The sequence below is a fragment of the Eptatretus burgeri genome, chromosome 8 (assembly GCF_056783735.1).
Source record: "Eptatretus burgeri isolate ZD-2024b chromosome 8, Ebu_testis_v1, whole genome shotgun sequence".
NCBI lineage: Eukaryota > Metazoa > Chordata > Myxini > Myxiniformes > Myxinidae > Eptatretus > Eptatretus burgeri.
Window position 1 is genome coordinate 106,826,793 of NC_140968.1, and position 12,271 is coordinate 106,839,063.

Consider the following 12,271-nt stretch of genomic DNA (forward strand, 5'->3'; position numbering starts at 1 on the left):
TTATTAATAGTCAATTGAAGAACCCATACTTGATATTCCCAAAACACAATGAACACGTGGGATTTTATTATTTTCTCCATTATCAATTCTCATCAATTTTATCACCGGATATCAATTTTAAAACCAATAGTCTAACAAATGAAAATGAGAAGTTTACAAGTCACCAATTAGTAATCTTATCCTGCAGTAAATAACATTTACATCATTTAACAAGGTCTCCATGAAAAGACCTCTTTCAAAAATTCTCCCAAAATGATTAAATGAGGACTTCGTCCAACACTTTCCCATATTGTGTGTGCATCACCACCACACCAATGGTGGGGCGTCCTGATGTCAACAGGTGTTTTCTAAGTGCTGTAAGTGATCTGAAGACAGTTTTGGAATCCGTAGAAGGTATACGTTAAGGATTCACATTTCCAACATTGTTTTTAAGGGAAACACCCATTTTGAAAATGGTGGGAAAATGTGCATTTTCTCCTGTAACTTCACAAGTAAACATGATGCAATCAAACTTTTTGAACTGGTTTCTGTGTTGTATGGGTCTGGGAATACAAATAAAGCATTAAAACGAATGAATAAATGATCAGTGCCTTCAGGACCTTGCGCCCTTCCCACTTGCAATGGATAGGCCATGCCCCCGTCCACAATGGATAGGCCAACATCCAGTCCACCATGCTCTTTCAACAATATATATATATATATATATATATATATATATATATATATATATATATATATATATATATATATATCAATAAGTGATGACTTGTGCAGTTGTGTTCTTATTGTATTCATTACAAAGTCTCCGACCCCTTTCAATTTAACTGAAGCCAATCAGGCACACGTTTGAGGGTGCTTTCACCTCATTTTGGAAAACAATACAGGAAGCATTCCTGCTTCCAATACTTAAGTTGCATTATAGATGCCTACTGGAATGATGTCATTTTGGGGTTCAATGCATTGGGTCCCATCAGAAAACAATGTATTCTAGTTGAGGAGGGCCATCCATACATGATTTTTATGAAAGTGCATTTTTAAGAACAAAATGGAGGCCTATGTGCCATTTTGAAGCAATTCCAACTTTCATATTCGGATTCAGCACATTTCATTCATTTGGAAAATCATAATTTCATGTATTCCCCAGAGGTGTCCAATGATAGTCTATTTATAGACAGTGTAAGACGGTCACGCCTCATGACCTATTGACAAAAATATGCATTTTTTCCACCATTTTCAAAATGTCCACCAAAATTGGTGTTTCCCCAAAAATACTTTTTGGAAATGTGATAATCCTTAATGTACACCCTCTACATATTCCAAAACTATCTTCAGATTGCTTCTAGCAGAAAAAAAAAATTTGGCTTGTTCCAATTAGTGTAACGAAGTATTTCCCCCACCCATGCTCACTCCACCACCATCATCACCATCTCTCTCTCTCTCTCTCCTCTCTCCTCTCTCCTCTCTCCTCTCTCCTCTCTCCTCACCACCACTGACACTCGCTCCATCCTCACTGACAGTGTCTGTCTCTCTCTCTCTTTCTTTCTCTCCACCCATCTACCTGCTCCACCCTCACTCCCACTCCGTCATCGTTGCCAGCCCCACCCACTCCAACCTCACCACCAGCTACACCCACTCCACCAGAATCTTCGATGCGTCAATGCCAGTAAACTCACCAAGATTCCATTTCAAACCACTGGTGGTCACATGGTCACAGGATCCATCAATTGGAATAAGTCCACACCAGCCTTTCTCAATGCCAGTGTTTACGCTCAGCGTGTGAGAGCCCTGTGGGAAAAGGAAAGCTCATCACCGAGACAAGGATGCATCACCATCCTTAAGTGGCAATTAGCAACAATAATGTACTGTAATCACTGCAAGGAAAAACATGTCCTTGAATGTGATTCTCAATAAATGATTACAAGATGACCCCAAGTTGTGGCTTTCTATGATATGACAGCAAATTAAAAAAAAAGTGTAAAAGGCCATCGAATGGTAAATTATATTATAATTTGCATATACTGCATGTGAATTGTGTGCTATGTGCATTCATACACACGTACACATGTGCAAAAACAATGGTTTTCGTTTCTAATCAACAATGGCCATTCATACATGACATCCAACCACCTGGGTGCGTGATTTTGAGTGCTCCATTCAACCCAAACACCAACCTCACGAGATGTACAAGCCGCATAACCTGTCCAAAGGTGTGTTCTAAAAAGAGTAGACCACCTTCTACTTGCACTAGCAGAACGGCCATCCCAGCAAGTGATCCAACATTGGGCGAACATGGTTCCCACTTACTGTGGGATAAATGGAGGTACTTCACCAGGGAAATTTGCCGAGGGTTTGCCCCACCATGGAATCTAAAACGGATCCTCTCCCTTGCAAGGTGAGCTACACATATAAGTGCACAAAATACAGTAAAGCGGCTCCGTCACGGGCTGCATTGGCACCGGCTCTGTCACAGGCTGCGTTGGCACCGGCTCCGGCTCTGTCACGGGCTGCGTTGGCACCGGCTCCGGCTCCGTTGGCTCCGGCTCCGTCATGGGCTGCGTTGACTCCGCCTCCAGCTCCGACTCCGTCAAGGGCTGCGTTAGCTCCGGCACAGGCTGCGTTGGCACCGGCTCCGGCGCAGGCTGCGTTGGCACCGGCTCCGTCACGGGCTGCGTTGGAACCGGCTCCGGCTCCGGCACGGGCTGCATTGGCTCTGGCTCCGGCACAGGCTGCGTTGGCACCGGCTCCGGCACGGGCTGCGTTGGCACCGGCTCCGGCGCGGGCGGCGTTGGCTTTGGCATGGACTGTGTTGGCACCGGCTCCGGCGCGGGCTGCGTTGGTACCGCCTCCGGCTCCGTCACGGGCTGCGTTGGCACCGCCTCCGGCTCTGGCACGGGCTGCGTTGGCACCGGCTCTGTCACGGGCTGCGTTGGCACCGCCTCCGGCTCCGTCACGGGCTGCGTTGGCGTTGGATCAGGATCAGGCTGTCATACGAAATTGAGGTATAATATTGTTACGGCTCGGCTTGTCCCGTTATTCCCCGTTTGTCCTCGGAAGAGCCGGACCTGGGGCCACCGCTCACAATTAACTTCGTGATTCGGTGGGTTGCTTTAGAACCACGAAAGCCACTCAGTTAACCACGAGTTCCAGTGTCCACCGTCTAATTAGAGGTCACGTGTTTTCATGAACGAGGAGCGCGCCCTCGGCAAAGCACCAATCTTATCTTGATGACATCTTAATAAGGGCGGCCGAGCGTTTAACCGCTGGTGCGTGCCGATTATTACAGGTCAATTTGTTTGGAAATTACCTTCCAGTCTATCTAGGTTCGGACAATGCTGGATCAATAGAAGGAAAGGACAAGAACGGACAGGTTGTAATGTGAACAAAGCAATTTATTAATAAGAAAATAAATAAATAAAAAGAAAAAATTTCCGTGTGGTAAAAATTATTAAAGTCAAATCAATCAAAATAATCGCAAGCAAATAAATAATTAATCAGGCACTGATAGAAAAAAAAGAGACAGAGAGCAGATGCTTATCTGGGATTGACTTGCTTAACAATTAAACACAGACAAGGGTACCCAGCAGATCATTCGGGGGGGAAGACAAATCATCTCGCTCACCAAATAGAAGTCATACGTCAAATAAAAACGTCCTGAAATGTGTGGGCATGCCTTGTCCATTGCCAGCGCCCAGGAACCAGGGACGCCAATAATCAGGTACGCAAAGAGCAGGTCTCGAGCAGAAGGAGCATTAACGGTCTGAGCATCACCCACCGCGAGGAACTACCAGGAGCCACAACCGACGGACAGCTGCTAGGAGCTGTGAGGCACTGCAAGGGGATGTGAGGGGCTGCGAGGCACCGCGAGAAGCTGTAAGGCGCTGAGGCTTGCACCAACTCACTGGCACCGACTGACCGACTGGAAAAGCCGTCTGACTGACTGGACTCCGACTGACTGGTAAAGTCATCTGACTGATACCGACTCACTGACGCCAACTGATTCACAAACTGACTCGTCGACTGACCCGCCCAGAACGGACATCTCGTCCTCTGTTTATAGGTGGCCCATCTTGGCGGGCGCAGACTCCAGCCAAATCCACCCTGCCCCATTTGCGAATCATTGCCGTGACAACCTGCCTGTCCCGTGATCACTCCTGGCCCACAACGCCATGCCTGCGGTGCTGGACGAAGGGCAAAAAGCAGCCATTTGTCAGAATTACTGAGTGAAAATGTGAAGCGCTCATAAAACGTCTACAACAATTATCACCTCAATGTTCTGCCCAATATAAAAAAAGAGCCATTTAGCATCCATAGAGCTGCTGAATGGGGTGTCAAACGTCGATGGAAAAAGGCAGGTGACGAGCCTCCGTAGGGCGAACGGCTATCTCGCGTGCATGAATGTCTGTCGTAAAGAGAAAAAGGAGCTTTCCATAAGAGAGGGGATCTATTCTTTACCCTTCTCAACGCATCACATTTAGAATCCCACCAGACATGGGGATGGGTCTATCCTGGACATGCATTTAGGGAAATAACTATCTGAGGACCTGGATGTTTGTATGCATTCGTCGGATCGGATTCTGAAATCCGTAACAATATATTTGATGCCTTCCTGGGTTCAAACACTATGGAAAGCAAAAGGTCATAAAACCGAAACTACCAGACACTGATGCATGTCGTCCATTTGATTGTGTTTGTATTAGATTGTTCAAAAAAAAATCTTTTAAACCCTTCACATTAACAATCAGGGATATTCATTTTATTCTGGAAGAGTACTATTCAACATCCAGTCTTATGATAATTGTGGTTTTCAATTTCAACCAAAAGCCAACTCAGCACGTTATCCAACCCCTGCGGTTGTGGGGTAAAAGTATTGAAGAGGAAGAGTGTGCCCAAAATGCTCCAGTTTAAAGTAATATACCAGTCTTGTATATATGTACAGTATGTATAATTAATATATATATATATATATATATATATATATATATATATATATATATATATATATATATATATATTACACAAACAAATAAAAATAATGGTTTGTGCACCACCTCTGGTAGCACTGACGCTTGCTCTATCCTCACCTTTTGTACACCATCTATGGCACAGCCTATGCTCTACACGGCCAAAGGGGGGCAAACGTGGCCCAGGGTGCAAACAAGGCAATGCGTGACAATATATCCTGAACCGATTGATCGTAAAATAAAGAAGAAGAAAAAAGGCCACAAGGCAAGTTTTAACTTCAGCTTTTGAACTTGCAAGCAGAAGTTATTTACCCCAAATTGAACCAAAATAAACCTTTGAACCTGAAATCCCAAAACTCAAAATCAAAAAGCCCAACTCCAAATCACATGCTTGCTTATACACAATAGCTCATGATCAAACAAAAAATTGAATTTGTCCTTCATATCATCTCCTGTATAACACAATTATGAAGAGGATCACATACAAGGAAACCACAAGAGTTAGCAATGACATCATAAAACTTTCTGGTGCAAGGAAAATATTAGGCAGCGACAGGTAAAGAGGAAGAGTGAAGGGGAAGATTTAGTGTCACCGGAAGTAGAAGGCAAGCGAGCGAATTCTGCTGGATGACAATGATGGGGGGAGCATCAGCCGTTTGCATGTGGCACAACGTCTCTATTGAAGCCATTATTTGATCAAAACGACCCCCGAGGCCACCGACAGCCAAGATGATATCCACCTGATGAACAACGAGGTATGGGACAGAAAAAGGTAAATTATATGATGAAATAAAACTAGAATGCAACACTGCTGCTTTGCATCAAACCAACAAAAGAGAAACGAATTTGTTCATCAATACCTCACAGTCCATACACGATCAACAAGAGAGGGACACCATGCAGAGTAAAACAAGTAAGAGACATGCTAAACCAGGGACACCATACAAGGTCAAACAAGAGAGGGACAGGATGAACCAGGGACACCAGACAGGGACATGACAGAAGTAAATCGACACCATGATTTCAAAAGAATTTATTTATTGAACATTTGAAGTATATTTGATCCATTTTAATACCGACACTACTATTAGGTAGACTTGCCATTTGCAGATTTCAATGCTTTTACTATTTCAGGCATAGAACTAACAAGTTCTGAAATTTTCTGTTGTGGGATTTCTGCCCAGGCTTCCTGCAAAATGTTGAGCAATTCTGCCAATGATGTTGGTTTCCTGGCATTTTAACACACAGCTCGATCTAATATGGCCCAGAGGTGTTCAATGGGATTCATGTCAGGAGATTGACTTGGCCATGAAAGTCACTTGATCCCATTTCTGCCCTGCCATTCTTTTGTCTTTTTTGCAGTGTGGCATGGAGCTCCATCTTCGGTTTTTGACAGGTTCACCACGTTTTTCGGGGCTTTTCAGACGGCTTCACCACGTTTTTCGTTGTTCCGGACGGCTTCACCGTGGTTTTCGGACGGCCTCACCGTGGTTTTCGGACAGCCTCACCGTGGTTTTCATTTTTTCGGAACGGCTTCACTGTGTTTCACAGTAATACCTTGCCATACGCTGTTTCTCAACACGCTCGTTTCAGTTTTATGCACCTGATACATTCCGACTCAACCTCCCTAATGCACTCACTGATTTCATACATACACACACCAATGTGTTCCACCTCGGTGTTTCACAAGAACTGGTCCGGACATATTGCAGTCTGTGACGCTTCTTTAAAGGTCTGTAAATCTTTAATTGTATTTCAGTTTTAAAGGTTAAAAAAAAAAATCACTCGGTTTTATATTAAATGAATGTAATTTAAGCGAATACGTATTACACAAGATCCAAATCACTACCCAGCACTGCAGTTCATCTAAATTTACATTCCACTCTGGCAGCTCCGCTTCAGGAGTTCAATTTAACCTGATGTGTTGGGCCACAGCCACATCCAGTACAGTACAGTTCATGCTGCATAAACCCTGAAAAAGAAAGCGTCTTTGGATCTTTTTTTATTTTAACAAATAAATATTTAGGTAAACATAACAGAAATGAGGAACCTGATAAAGAAAGTAGAGGAACTTGTATTCCCCGTGTTCCCTGCCCCATCCCTCTCCCTTCCATAGATCTCCTAATGTCTCTGTTCCCCACTCTCCTTCCCTCTCCTGCCTCTCTTGTCTCATGCCCCCCTTCCTGTGCGTTGTGTGTTCGCTCTCGTACGAGCCTCGACAAGGTATACAAAAAAAAAGTAATTAAAGTGATGTAAAGGTTTACAAACTGACACCACGTGGGGACTCATGTAATACCATTTCCTGTTTTTCCTGCTGAACTTGTTCTGAGCACATCCAGTCCATGTGCTTGCAGTTTGCTCAACAAGGTGATCTTAATTTTTATTGCCATTTCATTTGTGCCTAAAAGTTTGAAATGTCGCAGCCCAAGAAAATTAAACGAAGCATTTGGCTTCAAATGAAATGGGATATTTTGAAACGTTAGAGTTTTTGAATTGGCTCAACAACATATTTAATTAAATCAAGAACATCGACGAGTCTTGGAAGGAAATTCGGTCTGCAAACCCCAACGATGTGTGGAGTAAACTCTGGCCCGATTGTGTTCCTCGCTTCCAAGGGAAAATTGAGGACGAGGCGATTCAAGATGTTCTTGAAAATGTTGTCGAAATGGGCAAACAGCTGGGATTCGAGGAACTTGAGAAGGATGTTGAGGGACTGCTTGAATCCCATGGAGAGGAGCTCTCCAATAAAGACTTAATGTCCCGAGGAGAGCAAATAGCTGCTGAAGATGCATCTGGGACCGTCAAAAAAGGTGCCCCCGAAAGCTTTGTCAACTAAAAACCTTTCGGAGATCTTCCAACACATCAATGCGGTGACAAACATCATGCAAGATGACTCAAATGTGGAAAAGAGCCTCAATGTTGCAAGGGTCTTAAGTCAGGGAATGCAGTGCTGCAGGAAACTTCATGAAGAAAAAAGATCCATGAAGAAGCAATTCTCCCTTGATCAAATTCTTCAAAAAAATGACTTATCAGCCGAACCCTGAGAAGAGTCCTGATCAAGATCAGCAATCATAAGATCCACTCCATAGCTCCGTTCCTTGCCAGGATTCAGATTCTGATTTTGATTTCTAATAATAATTGTTCTAGTTGTAATATCATTTGTAAATGTATTTTTTGTTTGTTTTGTTATTATGAGGCAAATCCCCAATTAAATTGCACTTGTTAATTTTCATTTTACTGTCCAGTACTGTACTATACATTCTTTTATTAATCATTACAACTGCTATGTATTCATTAATCAGCACAACTTTTATCTTTAGAACTTTTTTTTGGGGGGGGGGGGGAAATCCTGGTTTTTGACATCCTTCAGAAACATATCTCTGATTTATAACATTATTCTTTAGGAAAACGTGTTTTGCAACAAGCTGATTCACGATACACTCAGTTTTTCAGGAACGCATCCCGAGCGTATGGTGGTGTATTGAATACGTGTATCATTAAATCATTGCATCTTTAAATAACAAAGGGTGTCTGGAACAAAGTTGTCATTGATTGATTTAGTGTTACCTTAGCTTGGACATACATTTCTCAAGTATTGGACATTTTACGTATCTCGTGGTAAACAGAAGATGAGGACTTTGTGGCCTTTGTGGAAGATGATTTGCCGGTTCCTTAAATAGGGTGGCTTTGAAATTAGATATCCATGTGTTTGTAAAATATCCGAAAGAATGATTATTATCGATGTTACAGTTAAACTTGCAAAAAAAATAAAAAAATTGCCTCTTTTTGTATCTCCTTGAGATTTTATGGTAACTTGCCCCCCTGGGGTATTGTCACGTGCCCCATGCTAAACCACTGCACCGTGTAACTCACACACGAGTATAGGCCACAGTTTAAATTTTTGGAACTTTTTTTTTTCATATGATCCGCAGTTTATTTGCCTGTAAATACGGTACCTTCTTTGGCTGCCCGACCATGGCTGGGGAGGAAGGTGAAGGCCCAGTTACTGGGATTTGAGGCCTATCTAAATTTTACGGATGCAAGAATAAGTCTTTGTTTTTTTACATCCACCCAAAGTATTTCACTTTCCTCATATTTCCACTTCTTTACCAATTAAACTCCGACCTCACCTTTTCACAGTTCTCTTCTTTAAGCCTCTCCAGGATGTCGTTTAAGTGTTTAAAATGATCGACAGGAGAATAACGTAAAGAACCATTTTTGAGTTATTGCTCTGATAAAGGTGTTCACCTCGTTTATACAACAAAGTAACCTGTCCACAAATTTATATTTTAGGTTAATATGGAATTGATCATTAAAAAAAAAACCCCAAAACCTTTCAAAACAAGATTTGAGAAAAGATTTACATCAAACAATTTGTTTGCGTTTAGAAGATCACATGTTAGAGCAGCCAAAGTCTCATGAAAACTCCATCACAAGGTGGCGAGACCGAAGCAGAACAAGGTATATAACGGAACATCCTTAATGCTCCTCCCGTCCGGTTCCATCACTAACCTGCTCTTTCTTTTCGAGCAGTTTTCCCAGGAGGAGCTGCGTTGACTTTGTGAAGTCTGTGTAATCCTGATCTGGAGTGTGAATGATGTCACTTCCCTGCATTTACAGAACATTAACAACAAATCACAAGGTAAGTCAACATCACAGTAGGCTTTTGGAAGAACATTTACAATACTAAGTCCTTTGCGCATCTTTTAATGAGCTCATCGGCCAAGTGTCAGCACTGAGTGCTCGGTCAATGCGGTGATGGCTTTCTCCAAAGCTTTCCGAGATCACACTAAGCCCATCTACTTCGACCGATCCAGAGCTGGAACGCTTTCAGCTCACCTCAAAAAACCCCAGGAGTCAAAGCATCCACATGTTTCTGGATCATCTCTCACCACCTCCACTACTCTCCACTTCCCTGAGCTCTCCCCGCCACAACCCCATCACTTAAAATCGTATGCATTATTGACTGCAGTTCGTGACTCCAGGCCATGTGTGAGAAATATTCCTGAAAAAAAAAAGTCTTAACTGCAGTGCCAGAGCCGAAGGGTTTCAAAACCACGTGCATGGTGATTGCATAATCTTCCTCAAAGATGGGACACCCTTTGTCAAGGGCACAAGGGCAATGCGTTCATGCTTGTGGAGGAAGAACGGGAGAAAACCCGGCAAAGGTGTGATGCTTATGACAAGGAAAAGGTAGCGATCATATTGCAAAATGTGAATGTTTCATTGAACCAAGAAAACACACACAGACGCATGGTGCACGAAGCACAGACGCACGAAGCACAGACGCACGACGCACAGAGGGATGAAGCAGGCACTCCTGGTACTACTCTTACCAACAGGCCATCGGGTGTATTCCACAGACGAGCCCAGAGCCTAAATGCAGATGCCATTTCGATTTTATGATTTCACTTTGAGATTACTTTTAAGTTGCTTTGGCCTGTGTACCCGTTGGTCATGTGACTGCCTCATTCACGTTCATTATGTGATATGGAGTTTTACTCTGTTCTCTGTTTCGTTCACTGCAGGCAAACGTTTCATTGGAGGATTGGAAGAGGAAAAATTCACCCCTCTGTACCTTTTATATCACTCGAATCCTCATTTATATACAAGTGAGTGGAAAGTTTTCCCATTCTCTTTGCTTTTCAGTAGAAATGAAACAAAGGCTGTTTTACTGATTCATAATCCATTTAAATTATTCAATTAACTTCGTTTTCAAAAGATTATACATTTTTTGCTCCCAGAAGCAACTGACAATTCTTATTTAAATTTATTCAGCTTGCATCATTAGGTGTTCGTTTGTTTGAAATTCTATAATCAGGTTTCCATTTTCACTTCATACTGTGACGGATCTGGAAACCATTTGCATTCAACATACAGATGTCCCAAAAGTCAGTTATGTCGTTAAGTATGTGTGTAGTCAGATCCCCTTCCTTTTGTCTAGTGGGAGAATCAAAGGCGTGCGTTGCGATTTCTTTTAGTTAGGTTATTACATCTAACAATCCATCTAACAACCATCTCATCTGCATGACCCCTCGGCCCATTACGATCCACGGTACCAGCGCGCTTGCAGCCCTCGGTTTGCAGGCCACAGTGCACCTTTGCCTGAGACGGATTCCCGAGGATGTTCGAGGCAGTTTCACCAACCACGACTTTTCTCGAACACGTGCGGAGGGGAGGATCGGCTTTCTCCAAACAAGGCCGAAATCCCGCCCCGGAAAGGTATGCCGTGGGACACTGTCCAATCAAAGGCAGAAAGCGAGGTGTGTTCACCAAGGCCCCTCCCCGCTGAGGGAGGTCCATAAATTCCTGAGCACTCTCTGAGGCAGTGTTAGAGATTTTGTTGGGTTTTTGCTCTCACGAAAGGGTTTTTGCAGTCACGAGGGTTGAGCAGAAGGTCGTTGAGGCGGCGAACGTGTCTCTGCTGGCCCTCTACAAGGAAGGAAAGAGTGACCCCGACCTCCTCCGTGGACCCCAGCCATTCACCACCCGAGCTCCGCCATGAACCTCGAGTCCCACACGTGTGACTGGGGACGAAACCAGCGACCATTGTCAGGTGCCGCCTTTCTCTGACGGCCAGGTACCCATCCGAACTCTGACCCCCAGCTCGTCTCTCTCCTCAGCTGCGAGGGTCCATTAAAGAACTCTGGGTTTCTTTTCATTTGTGTGTGTCTGTGTGTGGACCCGTCTTTAAGTAGAACTGAATAAGTGTTTTTGGAACATTGTAAATATTCCTTGCTTGCATATTCGCGTTAAGTCTTGCTTTGTGTCTTCATTTACTGTAAATAAATCATCACAGAAATGTTCCCAGTCCGTATCCGTCCCTTCTTGCATTAGTTCAGCATGGTTTGGATCGGAGTTTAGGCGGGTTTTTATCCCCGGTAATCGGACAATTGTAGCCTCCTCCCGGGATCCGGGACATCCTGGGCAGGCCCGCTCGACTGCATCCGAGCCGGAAAGGTGGGTGGCAGAGTGGTAGTCGGTAGGTGTAATTTTACCGCTGCCAGTAGAGTGAATCCGGTTCGGCCAGGCGTTCCGAGGGCGTGGATCCCCGGTAACCGAGACCGCGTGGTTACTTAGGTACATTGGATCTTGACAAAATAACCCTACGCCACGCGGTCGAGATATTGGCGTTTCACGGTCGGTTAAACGACCCGCCGGCTCGCGGAGTTATCCGAGTGACAGCCTATAATTCCGGGGAGTTTGGTGGGAGACAACGCAAGCTTTCCCCACCAAGTGGTTGTTCTCGCCACCGACCCCCGGCCCGCAACAATACGTTCTCCGATGAAACACAATTCCTTTGACTGGGA

The 12,271-nt window shown here is 44.0% G+C and overlaps 2 protein-coding genes across 6 annotated transcripts in view; one reads left to right on the forward strand and one right to left on the reverse strand.

The window, feature by feature from the left end:
- Positions 1-12,271, reverse strand: part of TPK1 (thiamin pyrophosphokinase 1) — a 57,652-nt gene that overhangs the window by 442 nt on the left and 44,939 nt on the right. For 4 of the 5 annotated variants that reach the window (XM_085893458.1, XM_085893460.1, XM_085893459.1 and 1 more), the window contains 3 exons: positions 9,474-9,569; positions 5,555-5,701; positions 1,674-1,785 (listed from right to left, as the gene is read on the reverse strand). In XM_085893458.1, coding sequence (XP_085749584.1) covers positions 1,674-1,785; positions 5,555-5,701; positions 9,474-9,569 — 355 coding nt within the window. The remainder of the gene's footprint in view (positions 1-1,673; positions 1,786-5,554; positions 5,702-9,473; positions 9,570-12,271) is intronic. The other variant, XM_085893462.1, reaches the window with a different exon arrangement.
- On the forward strand, positions 9,467-11,848 carry LOC147022498 (uncharacterized). The gene is made up of 4 exons (XM_085893464.1): positions 9,467-9,603; positions 10,490-10,573; positions 11,024-11,183; positions 11,339-11,848. Exons 1-4 carry the CDS (start codon positions 9,556-9,558, stop codon positions 11,464-11,466), a joined length of 420 nt encoding a protein of 139 aa, XP_085749590.1. The 5' UTR covers positions 9,467-9,555; the 3' UTR covers positions 11,467-11,848.